General features: G+C 38.6%; 1 protein-coding gene across 2 annotated transcripts in view; it reads right to left on the reverse strand.

Annotated features, from left to right (window-relative positions):
- The window catches only part of LOC146458856 (guanine nucleotide exchange protein smcr8a-like), a 32,659-nt gene extending 13,355 nt beyond the window's left edge, over positions 1-19,304 (reverse strand). Inside the window, exons 1-19 of one of the 2 annotated variants that reach the window (XM_085090223.1) lie at positions 18,820-19,304; positions 15,370-15,455; positions 14,881-14,953; positions 14,614-14,696; positions 13,941-13,986; positions 13,546-13,642; positions 11,897-11,940; positions 10,171-10,266; positions 8,414-8,576; positions 7,910-7,962; positions 6,879-6,931; positions 5,925-5,991; positions 5,455-5,512; positions 5,198-5,264; positions 3,229-3,307; positions 2,487-2,590; positions 1,257-1,817; positions 663-727; positions 384-492 (exon numbers count right to left, since the gene is read on the reverse strand). In XM_085090223.1, coding sequence (XP_084946349.1) covers positions 384-492; positions 663-727; positions 1,257-1,817; positions 2,487-2,590; positions 3,229-3,307; positions 5,198-5,264; positions 5,455-5,512; positions 5,925-5,991; positions 6,879-6,931; positions 7,910-7,962; positions 8,414-8,576; positions 10,171-10,266; positions 11,897-11,940; positions 13,546-13,642; positions 13,941-13,986; positions 14,614-14,696; positions 14,881-14,953; positions 15,370-15,455; positions 18,820-19,050 — 2,135 coding nt within the window. In that variant the 5' untranslated portion in view covers positions 19,051-19,304. The remainder of the gene's footprint in view (positions 1-383; positions 493-662; positions 728-1,256; positions 1,818-2,486; positions 2,591-3,228; positions 3,308-5,197; positions 5,265-5,454; positions 5,513-5,924; positions 5,992-6,878; positions 6,932-7,909; positions 7,963-8,413; positions 8,577-10,170; positions 10,267-11,896; positions 11,941-13,545; positions 13,643-13,940; positions 13,987-14,613; positions 14,697-14,880; positions 14,954-15,369; positions 15,456-18,819) is intronic. The other variant, XM_085090222.1, reaches the window with a different exon arrangement.
- Positions 19,305-19,408: the final 104 nt, after the last annotated feature.

The following is a 19,408-nucleotide window of genomic DNA, read 5'->3' on the forward strand; positions in this document are numbered from 1 at the left end:
GAAACACTCTTTTGAGTGTTTCAAAAAGCTTCTGATTCCATTAATAATCGTTAGAGAAATTCAAAGCAAACGTTGACCAAATTTTATGATCAAAGAATTAAGATCACGTTTTCATGGTGGTGATTTCCTTTTTCCCCTTGAATTGTTATTGAGTTTGAGAACCTCGTATAATTAGAGATTTACTGACAACTCACTTTACCTTGATAATGATGGTAGTATAACCGAAACGTCGGCTAGCATTAGTTTTGGTTTGAGAACCCACTTTACAAAATGGTTGACACACTTTAGAAGCGCTTAATTCCTTCCATCGTGTAATAAACAGCCACCTTTCTCTTACTGGTGTCACTTAGCTATGCCTTAAAGGATAAGACTAGGATACAAACCTTTCGTTACGGGGCTCAGCTAGGACAACTACTGGTCTCCCACAAAGAAGAGCATAGAGCAAATGAACACCACAGCTTAAGCTGTTTCGCAGCAACAACACATTAGAACCTGGTAAGGTAATATGACAATGCTTAAGTTCATAATACTGTATTATATCCACAAATCTATTTAAACAGAAACCTTCAAATCTAAAGCACATTGCAACGGACCACCCAACAATGCCTCAAAAAATATTTATTTCACTATTTCTAACCATTACTTGTTAAGCATTCTGTTACCTGTGTATGCTTCTAGTGATTGGGAAACTTCCTCTGCAAAGCATCGAAGTCTGATCCTTTCTGGTCTAAAAGAAACCATCTACTAAGCACATCGCAAATTCCAAAATATTGGTAAAAACAAACAGTCAATAAAAGCTTTCATGTTCTTGATCTTTCAACTCAGACCTTGCAAAACACAACCCAACCTTTTCAAGTACAGCAAAAACTAGTGATTGGCAACGTATATCATTTGGGCTTTGGTTTTAAAGTTACCAAGAACCATCATCATCTGTTAGGAAATTACCATGAAACACAAACGGTTAGAAAAAACAGAAACCAAACCCAGTTTTTGTAGCTATTCTCAGCAAAAGAAGATCACGACCTGCTCTTAATCGTATCCTAGATTGAATGGAGAGCATGTAACCTAACGTTTCAATCAAATTTACAAGTGCATTTCTCACGGACAATCCAAACTGCAAATTTTCGTATGTCAGAGGGAAAGTACAAAACTTGACTGATCAGTAACAAAACTGGTTTAAAATGGTGACCCCATTGAAGATTACCATTGAACAGTGGGAATGACAGGGTCCAGCTTTGAAGGTTTTGATCTCTAACCTGAAGTTGGAAGGTGACCTTTTTTGATGCAACTTGTCCTCTTCACTCGATGTACATCTTCCAGAAGCTCCATCACTTTTTGATCTCCTCAGTGTATTTTTACCAGACGATTTTTTTCTGTTGCTTGTAGTTCTATGAGGCACTTCTAGATAGCAGCTATTGGTCACCTTCTCGCTTTTTGCAAATGTGACTGGATTTGACCTCCTCAAAATTGGATGATCCACTTTCCTCAAGCGCTTGTGATATCTTGTACTTCCAATGTCTGTGGATGTTGTGTTAACAGTCTCCAAACTTCGACTTATCCCACTGCTTTGGCTATATTGCAAACTATGGTTTGCTTCTGAAAATGCACTTGATTGTCTACTAAAGCGTACATCACTGTAGTCTGACAAAGCATCCTCGTCCATCAAGGCATACTCCGCTAAAGACAACCTCTCCTTTGTTGCAGCAAGAGTCGTATCTGAATGAACGGACATGACATCGCTGCTCTCTACTCTGGAATCTTCGGAGCTGCCACAACTTAAGGAATCTCCTCCTTGCAGATCTGCATGGAATGAAGACCTAACGGCAAGAAAAGCGTGTTCAAAATGATGTTTTGCCAATGGCCACCAACAGTAAAACTAAACTTTGTTCAACTGATGTTTAACCGAGCAATCTCATTAAAACTTCACCGTTTCGTGTTTGATTGTGAAAGGGTCATCCAGTTTGCTGCCTCCCCCACAAAAGACATCAGTCAACGGATAAGGGAAAGTGGTGAGGGCACTTGTCTCCTACCAATGTGCCCAGAGGTCGATTCTCGAACTCACATCATATCTGGGATAGGTTTATTGTTGGTTTTCATCCTTGCTGCGACAGGTTTTGTGCTTGGTTCTCCGTTTTTCTCCTCTCCTCAAAAACCAACATTTCCAAACTCCAATTCGATCTGGATAGAGTCCCCAATTAGCGCTCTTCGCTAAATACATTTTACACTTAAATAAAGTGATTTATTTTAAAGAGAACAGTGAATAACGGTCTCAATTATTTAAACCTCATATATCACACGTACAGATGCACATACCATAATAAGCTTAAATTAATACTTCCTTGGTCACCAAAGCATCGTTTCTGCTACCAACCAACAAAGGGTTTAATTTCATATTTTTTTGGTGGTTTTTTCTTTTAGAATTGAGCCACAAAAAAGTGTAACCTCTATTCACTGGGCAAGAAGAAAACGTAAAAAACATTACTCACGACGGAGAAAATGGTGAGACAATTCCGTCACTTGATCTTGCAGACCCAACCAATTCATCTTCTAAGCACGACTGAAACGATTCCAAGCTGTACAAGCTACCATTCTGAAATAAACAAAGAAACTCTTCAAAACGTCACCTACAGCAGGACAAATTATCATTCGATGCATTTTGTTCTTCCTTTTCATTGGCCGAGAGCAAACCACCTGACCTGCAAATAACTGCCTGCAAATAATGGTCTGCTCATGCGTAATACTGTCCAACTGTGTTTTGCTAATGTTTTGCTGCAAATAATATTCTGCTCATCCGTAATTGAAACCACGCTCTTGTGTGAAAATAGCAGATCGCTTCCCTGAACAGTCAGATAAAATAATTACTAAAAACTAACTCGGTGATCGAATGATAAAACAATTGTTGAACTCTGTTATCGCAAAATATCCGATATTTTGCTCAACCTCATCCAATAACTGTTAATTAATCGTTCCTAGCCTTTTACACACACGCTGCGAAAAAACCCCATCACAAACAGTTATTTCAAGGGGGGAGCAGGTTTGTTGTTGGTTCTCGTCCTTGCTCCAAGAGGTTTTTCCTCGGGTACTCCGGTTTTCCCTTCTCCCCAAAAACAAACATTTCGAAATTCCAATTCGATCCGGAATCTGAGGGCCACAGGTTTGTCAGTCGTAACAGACTCTTATTATAAGTGTTACTTTATAGAAAAGCGAAATTATGATATCTTTGCATACCGACGAATGTCTAGTAACACATCCTTGGATTGCAGGATTGGAATAAGTTTCGTTAGTCCACTGGTTGCTCGCACACTTCCTATAGACAGAGTGAAAACAACAACAACAACACCAACAAAAAAAAGCAATGAGCTACAACATTGAGAATGATGTATTATTCAGTAATGACAAAGGCAAACTCGGAAAAAGAAATTCCGAGTACTACTAAACAGACTAAACTAAGACCTTCCGATAACTAGTTCGGCTTCTCTACCACTAAGCTACAGGAGACTCGTGGGAGCTAAGGCCATTAAACTAGGTTCATGGGAAAAACTTTCATAGGACAAAAATGGCCTTAGCTACAACGAGTCTCCCGTAGCTCAGTGGTAGAGCATCCGAACTAGTAATCGGAAGGTCTCAGGCTAGGAGCACTCGGAATTCCTTTTTCCGAGTTTGCCTGTGTCATTACTGAATAATACATCATTCTCACTTGTTCACCAGGCTTAAAATACTACATCACATTTCCTTTCAGTTACAACATTGTTCATAAAGTGAGACGTTTTTAGACCACAGAAGTTTTCAAAGCTCAAGAGGATTTTAATCTGCTTGTCCATCTTCATTAACTACCAGCCAGATCAAGTCAGGCAACAAAGCAGGTTTTCAGAGTGGTTTTTAATTGAGTGGCAAATGTAGTTTCGCATCTGCTTAATGACTTTTCTCAACAACAGCCAGCACTAACATCATTACAGCTGCTATAGTTAAGTCTGGATTCCCGGCTAAACGTTATTGCTGTACAACATTTTGTTCGTTCAACAATCTTAGACCATTTAGTATCCCATGTTAGTTTTTGCCGGATTAACTTCTTGCTTTTGATCAAACACTTTGACCATCATTTAACTATGATGGGGGCGACGTTAGATGACATTTGGCCGCACGTTCAGCCAAGGTTTAAGAACACAACTGTAGCAGTCACACGGCTAGCGCTTCACGCAGCACAAAGAAACGAGAATCACTGAAGGATCATAGAGCAGTTAAATATGAATGTAACATACGAAAATTATATAAAAATATCTAGCCGTATTCGCAAAAAAAAAAAACAACAACAACAAATTTATTCACGATCAAAGCCTTATAGCCCTTGGTAAGAAACTATTTCTATGTCGTTCCGTTTCCGAAAATAATAAGAATTTGAAAGCTGTAGTACTAAACTATGAAAAAACAAACACGATTGACAGGCTTACAAACTCTAGCGTGGAATAAGATAAGAGTCGTGCGTGAGCTACATGTACCACCAGATTTGAGGCTGATAGTCTGACGCATCACACTCTTGAACACAGTAACTTCACAGGGTTATTCGTCTTTAATAAAATGTACTACTTTCAAACAAAGAGACAACCTATCTTAACTTTCTTAGCTGTGGGCTTATTTGCATGTTTTTGACGAGATTGAAGCGGTTGCAGCTTACCCTCAAACAACAAAACAATCTTGAATCGGGTACACATTTAGTGGCTGTTTGGTTGTTTCGCTTTAGAAGCACACCTATTCTTTAATTCTTTAATGGGCTGAAAATCATTATTCCTAAGTAACTAGTATGGCCCGTGAGTGTTCCCAGAACCCACCTTAGGGAGTTTTAGCAACGCGACGGCGACGGCAACGGCAACAAGAACGTCAAAAGAGCAATAGGTTTTGTAACCAAAACAACAACTCTGCATGTGCATTACACTTTTTAGTACATTTCATTGCCGTCACTGCACGACTAGGACGTGAAATTTCCCGATGACGTGAACACACGACGGAGAGTTTTCTTACTCTTTCTAAACTTGGGTGCGGTCTCCAAGAATTCATCTCCAGAAAATTTCACCTATATTTGACAAGTTGGAATAATTGCGACGTTTGAAACAATGCGAATTCAAGTTAATAGTGACGTTCTCGCTGCCGTCGCCGTTGCTAAATTTCCCTTTTGTCCCCGATGAAACGTGAATGGACTTACATGTTAATCTTGTGAAGAACATTACACACTACACTCCGACCAATTGTTAGAAGTGAAGGAAAACGCTCTAGAGTAAAGGACATAAGACAGATTAGAATACACGTTGTGAAGACAGAAGATAAAGAGAGAGCGTTTCAATTTTTGGGAAACGATGAGGCCAGTCCCACCACCAGCTTGGAGAAATACATGTTACAGATATTATACAAACTCATGTGGCTACCAAATACCTGATAAATCAAACATCTATTGATTCTTACCAAGATGGCTCTTCTCGGTCTGCTCTATTAGCAGTGCTGCAGTTTCTCTGCTGTAATGCTGCACAGTCAAGCAATGAAAACAGAAACAAAAATAAGACTTCATGACATCTTGTGTGTACAACGTTTTCTTTTAATGAAATTTGTGTATTCGATAAACAGTGGCGTGTGGGTTATACAAACCATATTGAAATAAACATATTACACAACTTTTGAGTATTAAATACATCGCAATAACTTTAACATTAGAAAGATTTAGAATCGCCTTTACGGCAACTGTGGGATTGGCGTTTGTGTTTTCTAGAAAAAAAAACTGTGGAAGTACATAGATGTGAATACTGCAAAATAATTCTGGCCTTTGATAGGAACCCAAAACTACTCAAATTTACTGAGAAACTGGAAACAGCGAGCGGCAAATACAAGGTTAACATGGTCACATTCGAATGGAGTTTGTGGCACATACAATACTGTACCTTCACGATGGTCCGCAATCTGTTGAGCCCTTCTTTAGCTCCCCACTCGCACAGCTCATGAAGATGTCTGGTAAACAAAAAGAAAGAAACACCAGTAAGTACAATAGAGTGGTTTTCAATTGCGTGTCGAAAGTAATTGCGTTTTTGCTTTGGTTTTGCATTACTATGCGCTGTGATTGGTTGATAAAACTCGCGCCACGTTCTCAACCAATAAGATGTAAAACCAAAAGCAATCGTGCCTCGCTCGCACGTATTTTCCCGCGCTTGGCGCCAGTTACATGTATTTGCTTCGAATTCTGATTGGCTCGTTGTGTTGTTTACATCTGTTCTGATTGGCCAGAGAAATTACTTTGGTTTTGGTTTTACGACACTCAATTGGAAACCGCTCTATCACTACAAACATGAGTTACTGCGAGTTACTGCATAAAATGGATTGCGTGTGAGGGATGCCGAGGCTAACTCGGTCAGGATAGTTAAAGCGGCCACTGAATTTGCTAGCCTGATCATAGCTCCCTAGCTCCAGGCATTGGACTGTTGAAAGGCAAGAACAAACATAAAAGAGTCAACTGCCATTCACTGATTTTTACTCGGGATTTTTCAGTTAGAGAAGCTTTGTTATTATAGGTCTCTTTAACCTTTAAAATATATAGGTACTGAAAGGTTTAATAATCGATCTACTACTCCAGGCTTCAATATAGCCAAGGATTTTCAACTGTTTCTCTTTTTCTCTTTCAAAAAACGTGTCTCGCAATTTTAGTGAAATTTCACAGGTTTCGCTGTCTTGATTTCTTGTAAGAAAGCTGTCGCATAGTCCAAATTGTTTCAGAAGGCTATGAAAGCCGAAAAATAACTGCTCTCACCATATCATAAAGTGGACTCTTGAATTTACCTTTCATTCCTCCTTTTTGCACATTAATTAAGCGTTTTCAGTGCTGGTTTTGAAACGAATCCTACCTTAAGTGTTTAATGCTGTTGAGATACGAAGGTAAACAAGACTTGGGTTTCAGCTGAAAAATGAAGAGTAGATGCAAATGCGACTGAGTATTAATACTATCAATGAAATATCTGCATGGCAATTGAGAAAAGAACATCCAACAGCATGTCACCCCGATGAAAATAAACCCACCCAAAATTAGACCCCACCCCCAAGTCTCTTGTTGTCTCCTTCCAATAGTAAGAACTCCAAAAAAAAAAAAACCATGTACTGTCAGGATTAAGGCGCTGTTACACTAGACAATTTTTCTTGCAACTTGATTCTCAATTTTGTTGTGACACAAGTTGCCCGAGTCGTTGCCTAGTGTAACGTGCCCTGAAATGAACGTGTATTTTGTTGTCGAAACCGTTGCTCAAAGTAGAAGTAGGTTCTACTTTGTGCAGCGGTGACTGTAACAAGATCATTGAGACGTGCTCATTTCAGGGCATGTTACGCTACACAAAAATTTGTAAAACTTGTGTTACCCGGCCGGACCACCACTCAGGGTCTTTAAATAACTGAGGAAAAAGTGCTGCCTTTGCTCTGACATCTGCAAATGGTTAGACTTTCTAGTCTTCTCGGATAAGGGCGATAAACCGTAGGCCCCATCTCGCAACCCTTGTTTGTAAATAACTGTGTGACGTTAAAGAACCCACTCACTGTTCGTAAGGAGTAGGGAACGTAGTTCCCGGTGTTGTGGTCTGGTCTTTGTGTGTATACTCTCATGGTTGGGTGGGTAAATGCTCGGAGATATTAGATGCATATATAAGCTACTCTTAAATCCGAGGGTAAATAAAGATATAATATATTATGATATGACGATGATGATACAACGGCGCAACGAAATTACGAGACAAGTGGCAAGACAAATTGCTTAGCGTAACAGCGCCTTCACATGCTAAGATGTTTTAGGCTGTTAGCTTCGTCTTTCAAGCTGTTCTTTTTGTTAAACCCAATACAATTTGAAACACAAATTTCCCCCTGAACTCACATCCATCAGTTTACAACTTACATGTACTTCCTTTTGTACACTCAGAAGATCTTTCATATCTGGGAGTGAAAGAGCTGCAAAACAAATTTAACGAAATAAATGTACTTGTAAACTAATACTTGCTGTTGATAATCCTAAGTCCAAATAAATACTACTGATACTATGCCTCCAAACAAGACAACACTTTCCACTATGCAGCCAGTTTTCACCTATTTAATGGAATTAGCTTTTGTTGAGCCCAAAAACATTGGGCCAGTTATTTAAACAGTCTAACTTAGGCCGTGGCTTAAGACAATCAACGGGCCTACAAATCTGTTTCTAAGTGGTTTATTTTAAGTAGATAAACAGTTTTTTACTCAGGGACTTTTTTTAAGCTAATGGTAAAGAAAATCCTAAATCAAAACTGAAGGGAAAAATCGTTTTGAAGAATCTCTATTGATCAGTAATTTTACTTGAATAAAAGTTCACGTCAACCCAGGATTAGCTTAGTCAGGCTTTGAACAACTCCATATATAAAATTTGTACCTCTTCGCAAGGGAAGCTGTTGTTTAACAATGGATGACATCTTATGATCACTCAGATTTAGTTGTTTAATAAGACAGGACTCAGCTGTATCAGTGAAGCTGCGACTTCTCCCCTCTGCTAGGCTCTCTAGTCTCTTAAATTGTTCCACTATCATGGCATCATGCTGACAAACACCACAAAGCACAGTAAGATTTCTACGCCTCTATTTACTCAAAACGCCCCTCACCAAAGAAGTGCGGAACTTAAATAAGTGCCGCACATAAGAGCAGAAATACTAATAAATGCTTCCCTGGACATTTTAAAATGAGTTTGTTGTCGTCATTTTTAGAAAGAAGCAGTAACTGGGCTGGCATCATATAAAAACTTTCAAGAAGAAGACATTTTTCAGGTGTGCATAAGTGTTCCTGTGAAAGGAGAGGCAGGCATTAAAGCTGTAGGTTATAAGATAAGACAGGATAAGATAAGATAAGATAAGATAAGATAAGATAAGATAAGATAAGATAAGATAAGATAAGATAAGATAAGATAAGATAAGATAAGATAAGATAAGATAAGATAAGATAAGATAAGATAAGATAACTTTATTATTATATCACATTCAGGATGCCCACTAGAGGTGCGCATAATTTCATGGCTCCACTTTTGTTAACCATATATACAGTGGTTATAAGGGAGTCGAGAGGAAGGTAATACACAACTCCATTACTCAACCTGCATGTGAGGCTAGACTCTGTTTTCTGAGTGGTTTTTTTTTTAAATATCATAGCAGTGAGCCTGTGGACACTATGCTATGAGAAACCACTGCTCGCAAGGCATGAGCTGGTAGCAATGCCAATAACTGTTAATTACTCGAGCCAAGTATACTAATTGCTAGGCTAGGTTCAAATTTGCTCTGTAAATTAAAAAAAAATTATGGTAACATAGCTTATAGTCGTTGGACAAAACACGTCACTGTTATTTCATAACAACAGTTATCTGATTTGATGACGATCATCCGATTTTTTTAAGAGAAAAAAAAAGAAAGAATGTAACAGTTTTAGGTCTTAGTTGTTGTAATCCAATCACAGTTTAATAAAATCTAGTTAGCTTGTGTTAATTTGGCTGCAATCACATTGTAGCAATCACTGGCTGTTTTGTCTTTTCCACAGTAAAGCGTGTGCATTTCAGAAATTGATTGGAGGGTTGTTAAATTATTACCTGTAAACCCCTTTCCAGATTGCTGGTACATTGTACATGTTATCGGATGATAATGCCTTTGGCTTAAAGATTGTCCTTGTACCTTCTACGCTTTGCTTCTTAGCTATCTGTTCATTTTTCAGACAACCTTTCAGCTTTGGGCATTATCCTCCAACATAACAGCCGCCTGAAGGGATTTATTTACTAAATAACACAAAACAAAGGGCCCCAGAGCGCTATATACAATGTATCTCTTTTTCACCAGACTTTTGATTTTTTTGATTAACACTAAACCTACAATGAAAGTCCAGTGTCTTACTCACTGAGAGTTACTCAAAAGTACTAGCTAGCAGTCAATGTGTCATAGCCCACTTTGAAAATGAGTGATGGCCTGGGTCGAGAGTAACTGCCCAAGTGATTGTGGGATTGTTTGGGGGGACGCAAAAATGCGAAGATAATAGCCAACGTCCCCCCAAACCTTCCCACAATCGCTTGGGCAGCTACTCTCGACCCAGGCCATCACTCTTTTTCAAAGTGGGCTATTGATGTAATGGACCAATAAACCCTTGGACTGGACTTACCATGTAGGGTTTGAGGACTTCTATTAACTTCTTGGTCTCATTCAAGATGTATTCATATTCCTCATTAACGCTACTGGTCTTTGATTTTTCCGTGACCTATAAAAATGTATTTATTCATAACACAGTTGCTGTACATTTTATGTGTTTACTGTGGTTTTATTTTGTAAACAATAAACCATTGACTGGCAAATAATAATAAAACACTCAAAAGCATGCAAGCCTCCTCTTATTTTAATGCCCATCTTGATTTAACACCCCTTACATACTGACAGAATTTTCTCATAACAAATAAACAATCCTGGGCCAGATAATTGTTCAATAGCCGATTACACTAATTTGTGATAAAAAGAATTTGCTGAGGTTTTCATCCCGCTTATCAAAAGTACTTTTAAAAGCCAATTTTAAGCTAGTGGTAAAGAAAAGTTTAAGTCAGGAACAAAAATCTTTTTGAAGAGTCTTCATTAATTAGTAAATTAAACTCAAAATTATCAGAGTTCACGTTACTGCACCTAACACACAGACTCTGAAGTTCAACCCCAGCTAACAAGTTGCATGTTTTACTGCTGTCAATCATAATTACGGCAACAACTGGTAGAACGCAATAATACAGTAACCGACAAAGTGGATCGAAATCTACCAATCGCAGTGCACGAACATGGCCTTTTGACCCTGTTAAGCCAAGCGTTTTTGCTTCCTAAGAGCAGGGTTGTCATTATAAGGCGGGACCCGGGTACCAGTACCAGGATACACAAGAGTCAGTACTCAGTACCTGCCTACTTTCAAACTGAACATAAAGAAATTCGCTTCAAGTGTAATTTTCTGCCCAGTTACTCTCCTATAGGTGCCCCCCTACTTCAAAACTTAATGAAACCCCTGTAAGAAGTCCACTGCAGCGATTGACGGCAGTGAAAAGCGTAACGGTTAGTTGAATTTTAAGCTTCAGAGTCTGCACGTTATTGAAAGGCGCGGTACTATCTCACGATCAGCTTAATTTGGCTTTGAACAACTGGGCCCTGGAAATTTAGTTTCCTTGGAACATATGTAAGTAGCAAAGATGGAGACAGATGGAAGTAGATCAGAATAGCTTATGCCTCATGGGGGCCAGGAGGGTGAGTGAGTGAGTTATCAGTGATACATTAACATGAAACAGTTGATTTTTTATTCAAAGTGAGGTAAAAAAAACTTAATGCTATTAATTAATAATGGTGCTTCAGTTTGAATAATGGATTAATTTGCAATGGGGTGTTTTGATTCTAAGTACACAAATTTGATTTTGAATTTGTTTCTGTTCTTGTCTGGAACAATGCCATTCTTTCAATTCCAAAACGAGTAACATGAGACCTTTTAAAGAACCTATGTTTCACAGCGTAAATATGAAGTATAAATAATTATATAATTTTATTAATAAAATAAGCTTACGACTATAATTTAGAGACCCACTGGAAGCTAATAACCCTAGCAAGAATGGAGACTTAATTCAAATCAATAATATTATAACAGGCCTTCAGCCTGTGAAAGTAGCTGTGATGCAAAACTCTGACACAGTTAAACATCAGACTGATTCTCCTGAAAGGCATCACTTGGAGCAATTTATATTAACTAAAAGACTACCTAAGCTTGCATCTCCCTGCAGAGACGGATCAGGCGAGAATAATTTTGTTGTCAAAGAGTATACAATGATTTGAAACTTGATTTATAAGAATAATTAAAAAGCATTATTAGTTACCTCCCCTTTCTGGCCAACAGGTTCTTCCATACTTGACTTTAAAACTGAATACAACACAAAATTGAACAAGAATAAGCATTACAAGGTATAAGGCTTAATAAGCAGCTAAAATTGTTCCCAATTGTATATGCCTGCCAGGCGTTTTTAGCATTTCTCCTGCGTGTGTCCCTAACCTGGGATAAGGATTCCCCGTCCCTCCCCACCCCTCCCACTCAGGCCAGAAAAAGTTATTTTTTTCATCGCACTGTCAGCGTATAATCAGAGGCAGTCCAAGCTCAGTATCTGATAGCAGCAACCCGATGTTGATGTATAAGCTTTGTATGGGAAATAAACTTCAGAAACACAGCCATAAATGTGGAAATAAACTGTGCACTGTCGTCAATCTTTCAATGCATTTGGCTTTTTCAGCTGCAGTAGGCAACCACATGCTTTTGCTTTCACCCCAATTTTTAGAGGATTTCCTAGTAAATAAAATTCACCATTACCTCCAAATTCACTTCCCAGTGAGTTAAACTGAGAGTTTACTTCACTAACTACAGAGCAATCCCTCTTGCCTAGCCTTCTTTGTGTGGCTGGTGTATTTGCTGTTATGTGCTTAAGATTTTGAATTTTTTAAATTAATTTTAATTTATTCTTGACTTTTGAAATTCTATGGAGCCATTTGCATTGCTTAGCTTTCTAAATGGAAAAAAGAAAAAAAAGAAAAAAATTCTAACACTATTTTGTGTATATCTTACGCATGTACTAAAAAAACAGGACAAAACAGGTAAACTATGCAGTCAGCTGGTTGTTAACTGGGATAAATTTCATAAACTCATCTCAAAAGGGTCAATGGATGCAGCAAGAGCTTCATGTTCCACCCAACAAAGAGGAAGTTGTGTCAAACCTCTTATTGTAGGAATCAAAGTAAGACAGAAGATCCCAATAGTGGCTTCAGACACTGATGCTGTCAGAGTTTAGCATCAGAGCGGTACATGTAGTAGACGGCAGTAAACAACAAGGAATGAAGCTGGACAGATAGAATCAGAAGAGTGGGGCATTTCCAGGACAGGTGGAGGGGAACAGCTGCTTCAATCTGTCATTAATTCTCTTCTCTCTCTCCAAAAACAATGTGAAATACTAAAACACAAGCACGATTGCAAATCAATCCTCCCCGCACCACACCCTGGCACCACTCCACCACCATTATCAAAAAGTCTTAGTCTGTCATTGAAATCTTCATTGACTCATAAATTGGAAGGTTACATGTCTAACAATAGGGACTTTAAGCAACCACGATTTCAACGCCAACAAAAACGTCACAGACCTGCGTTACTTGCAGTACTTCGCAGTTTCCAATTCGCTCAACTTGTGAAATGTACTTGAACTATCCTGGAAAAGTAGTAACGGCGTTCAAGGTGTGACAGAGAATGCAAAATTTGCCGTCATGTGCTCACCTTCTCCACAAAACCTTAAATTTAGTCATTTCACGTTGTTGTTTTGCTGAGGATGGCAAAGAAATGTACCAAACTTTATAACACATGTGCAGCGCATTGTTTTGCTCAATAAATCTTATTGTTTGATGCATTCCCGTTACAGTTGTTATCGTATCTGCTTATTACCGGGTAAATCCCTAATATTAGAACACAAACATGTAGCTATAAACTTACAGGTATACGAGTCTTTCATGGCCAAGATCTCAGACAGTCGCTGCTCAAGATCCCGTATGAATGTTATCCTGTTACCGTGTCTAAAAAGCCTTGAAACCTGTGAAGACATCAGTCAAGTTTGCCTGCACTGAGTGATATTGTGCAATAAATTGCTGTACGTTGTAGTTGTTGTCATTGTAAGATTGTTGTTCAGTTGACATTTAAGTTAAAACTCTCTTGCACTGAACAGAGTTCGGACCTTGCACTCATTTAGACCATTTTAACAAAAAGAAAATGATAAATAAATATTAATTAAATAATAAATCATTTTCAAGTTATTTAGAAAATATTCAAATTTAACAAAATCTAAATTAATGCTGTTAAGTATACCTGAAAGGTTTTCAAATTTCCATTACCTTGGTAAACTCATCCATTAGGTGATCAAGAAAAGAATACATTTTTCTGCAAATTATCAAAAATTTGAAACTTATAAGATATTGAATAAGTTATTTTAACAAACATATTAAATAATTTATTTCACCTAGAGATCAGAGTACTAACTAAAAAGTGTATATTATTTATTTCACACTGTATTTGCAGACAGTATACATACAGAACAGTAAAAACATGCTAGAAGAGCAGGAAAACAGAAAGGTATCATTTTGTAACTTTTCTGCAGTGACTTAACTGTGGACAGTAAAAAACCTGGCAAGAAAAATGTGGAATATTCATTTATTAATAGATGTTAACCAAAATTAATTTTCATAGAGTCAGCAGGTATCGTATGAAATAATTTTTTTATGAAAGTTACAACATTTTTGAAGTAAACATGTTTCAGATGAAACTCCATCCATCTTCAGTACAAAATCTACTTAATTATTAATAGCTATATAATGTTGTATACTTCTTGTATTACTTCATGCACCCACTAGTGGGCTTCGTACTGAAGATGCATAAAGTTTTATCTGAAACATGTTTTCCTTAAAAAAGGTCACAACTTTCATAAAAATTAATAATTAAAAGAGCTTCAGGATAAACCAACAATTGAACTGGAAGTAGCCTGAGTGAATAAATTTACTTAATTCATACCTTTTACACTGGGAAATATAGCACATACAAAATGGTCTCACAAAACCACGAGCATGGATGTCGTAAAGCGTGAAATGATGAACCTGCAAAAGAAATTATGAATAACAAAGTAACGATAGGTATAAATGTATTTAGGATATTTGATTATAGCATGTCAATCTTCACCTCCATGGTGGTATGTGCATCACCTGTGGGATGGCCAAGGGGCCACTTCCCAAGCTCAAAAAGCTATTAATAACATAGTACCTGTACGTGTAGTTTACTTACATAAGCGTAAATGCCCTCCTTCTTCTCTGACAAAAGCAACTGCGTATCTTCAACAATAGAGAAATTAGTGCCGCTGAAATAGAAACAAAGCTTATAACTTTTGTCTCGTGAAATCTGAAGTTAAATTACCCTCAGCTGGCTATTTAGACCAGGTGCTTTATTTATTATTATTATTTTTTTTTTTTTTGGTTTTCTGGGACTGGGGGGTGGAGGTGTGTTTTAAATTTAAAACTGGAAATTTCCTATTCCTGAGAAAACTACCTGTCGAACTTTCATTGCCATGGCGACAACAAATTTGGTGAACACTGACCTACACCAATGAAATTGTTTCCAGGTAAACTTACAAAAAAATGAAGAGGCTTGGCGGCCGTTGCTCAAATATTAAAAAAGTTATAGACTGAGGTTCAAAGTCGACGTGGGCAGCTGTACAATTAGTTTTCAGAAAAACTAACAGCCAAAAGGTAATTTATACAATAAAAAAAATATTACCTTGCTTGTGTATAATCCACAGACATTACGTGAACAGCAAAAGCATTAATGTCGAAATTGCCTCCTCCGTTCTTGGGAATTGTCATCTGATTAAGTTATGAGATAAGACTATTATAAATATCAACTCATGCCTGGTGTAAAACATCCATAAAACTTGTATTAATTCAACCCAAGGCCTTCAACCATTCAGTTTTTTAATCAACCCTAAGCATCGTGAACATGTACAGTGCCACATGTATCTACAGTAGTAAACTCTTAGAGACCAAGGTCTCTGTACATTAATTTTCTCTTGATTGAATGTTAAAGGTACAATAATTGTACAACAATTGTAGAGTTTCAAATTATTTGAAACTCTAAATGAACAGAGCTGCCAAATTACGCTGTAATGAGAGCTACAGCTGTAGCTTCAAATTTAGGAAGTAGCCAATTACAGCCAATTGCCTTAAATGTCAGTAGCTTCCTAGGGTATAGGAAAAAGAAAAACAAGCCATGGTTAAGCCAGGAAGCTTGGACTCTGATAGACCAAACGAAAGCCATCAAACAGGAGTTAATTGGTGCAAGATCAGAGAGGCAAAAAAAGAGATGGCAAGATGAATACCTACAGAAGGATAGAGAAGTTAGAAGACAGGTTAGGGTGGATAAAAGAAGATGGACAGAAGAGATTGCAGAAGAAGCTGAAAATGCGGCTAAACAACAACACATGAAAACACTGTATACCCTGACAAAAGTATTAAGCAACGAAAGGCCAAGGCAGAGTGCTGCAGTTGTATAGACAAAACGGCAAGATCCTTAATGATAAAGAAAGTAAAACCTAAACGAAAGCTGGAGCATTTCTCTGAAGTACTAAATAGGGAGAACCCTAGCAATCCAGTAAGCGAAATTGAGACAGAACTGCCGGATGAAATAGAAGAAATTGATACATCTGAACCCAGCAGGATCGAAGTAAGGAAGGCAATAGGGCATCTGAAAAATGGAAAAGCACCGGGAATTGACAACTTACAAGCAGAGCTGCTTATAGCTGACATTGACTATGCTACCACTAAAGTCAGGGAGATCATAGACATAGTGTGGAGAGATGAGAAGACACCAAGAAAATGGAGAAAAGGACTGATTGTCAAACTGCCGAAAAAAGGAAATCTGAAGGAATGTAAGAACTGGCGTGGAATTACGCTGCTGTCAGTTGTCAGTAAGGTCATGGGGAGAATTGTGATTGACAGGATACGAATGGGGGTAGAGTCGAAGCTCAAAAAAGGAACAAGCAGGTTTTCGACCAGGTAGAGGAACTACTGAGCAAATTTTCATATTGAGAAATATCATCGAACAGTCAATAGAGTGGCAGTCATCATTGTACGTTTACTTCATAGATTTCGAGAAAGCGTTCGATTCAGTCCACAGGGATAGCCTATGGTCGATTATGAGAAGCTACGGCATACCATTCAAGATAATCAGCATGGTGAAAGCGCTTTATGATGACTTTCAGTGCGCAGTAGTGGATGGCCAGGATACAACGGAATGGTTTAAGATCAAAACTGGAGTGAAACAGGGCTGTAACAATTTGTCAGGTTTACTATTCCTTCTAGTCGTTGACTGGGTAATGAGAAATACCTTGCAAGAGGGGAACACCGGTATAAGATGGATTAGTTCACCACAAAGCTCAAGGATTCAGACTTTACAGATGATATAGCCCTTTTGTCATCAACCAGGCAGCACATTCAGACCAAGACCGATAAGTTGGCCCATGAAGCAGAAAGAGTGGGAATGAAAGTCAATGTAGACAAATGTAAACTGCTACGAATAAATTTGCGGAACAACGATGTGGTGGAAGTAAATGGATGAGGAATAGAGGATGTTGATAGATTTGTGTACTTGGGTGCTACAGTTTTCAAAGAGGGCGGAGGCACTGAAGACATCCACAACAGAGTAGTCAAAGTAAGAGGGGTATTCTTGAGATTGAAAAAGATTTGGAGTAGCAACAGCATCAGTCGACGAACCAAAGTCAGGCTATATAAGACACTGGTAAAGCCAGTCTTGATGTATGGCTGCGAGACGTGGAAGATGAATAAAAGTGATGAAAACAAAATCGACATCTTCCAAAGCAGATGTCTTAGACGGATATTTAAGATACGCTGGCAGGAAAGAATTACAAACAAAGAAGTCCTGATGATGGCTGAGATGTAAAATCTCAGTGAGGACGTGCGAAGGCGGAGATGGAAATTCATCGGCCACATCATGAGGAAAGAACCGAATAATGACTGCAGGACTGCATTAACCTGGACACCAGAAGGGCGACGAAAACGGGGCAGACCAAGGACAACATGGAGGAGGACGGCGGAGAGGGAAAGGGAAAAGGCTGAATGGAAGAATTGGAGTGAGGTACAAATCGCAGCGGCTGACAGAGCTGAGTGGTGGAGTTGTGTTGAGGCCTTATGTGCCACATGGCACGAAGTGGATAGGTGAAGGTGAAGGTAATAAGCTGCACTGGGATGCTAATGAAAGACAAACTTCACAAGAACCAATACTGTTGAGCTGATACTACACTAATTAATTAGTTAACTGTACTTGAACTGGGATCTTGAAACAAAATCTTAAGCAGGATTTACTCTTGAAATGCAGCATCATGAACACCCCCACCCTCCACTCTACCATTTAAACTTTTGAAGATCAGTGTGTTCACCACCCTAGGCCAAAATTGGGAGTTGGGTTCCAATGCCATTCTCTAGTGCTGGGTTTGATAGTGAAATGCCCCTCCCCAAGACAGGTTGTCTGGCAACTGATTTGACCATTGAAGCTTTAAAATCCACAGCGAATGGTGGTTTAAAAGTTTAACAACTGAATAACTTTTTTTGAACAGAATTTAACTTTCAAACTTGAAATCATTTTACAGTTGTTTCACTACAACATGGAAAAGTTACGTTACTGTGAGCTTCTATTAAACGTTTGATATTTTTAAAATGATATAAACTTTTAAATCAACATCTAAAGCTGTGGATGAGAAGTTTAAATTTCTTGCTCCCTTAATTTTAGGACCACAGGACCACTAAAATTTAAATCTCTAAAAGGGACGCAATGAGCCTCGCCTGCCTGCCTGATAAACCTGATTCTGAGAATAAGGGTAAAATTCAGTGCTATAGCTGGTTTGCACCGCCACCATTTTGGTGGACAAAACAAGAGGAAATTTGTTCACAAAGTTTGCATAAAAATGGCAGGTAACTCGTTGTTCCTGTCCACCAACATGGCCGCCACAACGTAACATGCAAACCATCAATACAATTAAGTTATTTGTTTGGGATTAATTACTCAGCAAGTTTATTCAGACACAATACAAGCATTCTAATAGCCGGGCATACTTTAGTCACGCGACACAAACGTGCAAACCTTTACAAGCTAGAACATAACAATGCGTTACACATAAAAGCTGTTTTTCAATTAAAAAAAAGGTTATGTACTCACCACAGGTTTGGGCCCTTCATTCTCAGCGAATTCAGCGATCAAAATAAAATCTCCATTCAATACGGCTGTTCGCGACCACGGGTTTTGGCCGGGAGTATTGTCGCGGGCGAAGCGGAAGTTGGGAGAGAGCTTCTTCAAGTTAACCTCGCTCGTTTTCAAATCTCGTGCGTCAGGAGACCTCGAATACACATATTCGTAATGTCCGTGCATGTTTGGTGTATTAGCTTTCATAGCTACAGTTCACAACTGCTGCAAAACACGGAAGCAACGTGGAAACCCTGACATTTGTGGCGCCGAACAGCGGGATTAGAACCGAGGTCGCACGAGCTAATCCGAGGTTCACTGGAACGTAAGGTGGAGCTTTCCTTGAGTGCATTCCTGCTGGAGTTTCCGTTGAGTATCTGTTACTCCCAAAACATTTATTTTTCAGCCATATATGCCGCAAAAAGTCCACTCCTCAAGACACCTTGTCCCAGGTCTTCTCCGCCTACCAAAAAAAACAGAATGGGCAACCTCGACCCCAAGACGAGGTTACTCCTGACAATTGGAACGCCAACCTCGTTCCCAGGGCCGTCCTGGGAACGAGGTT

The sequence above is a fragment of the Pavona decussata genome, unplaced genomic scaffold, assembly GCF_977016875.1.
Source record: "Pavona decussata unplaced genomic scaffold, jaPavDecu1.1 SCAFFOLD_226, whole genome shotgun sequence".
Taxonomy (NCBI): domain Eukaryota; kingdom Metazoa; phylum Cnidaria; class Anthozoa; order Scleractinia; family Agariciidae; genus Pavona; species Pavona decussata.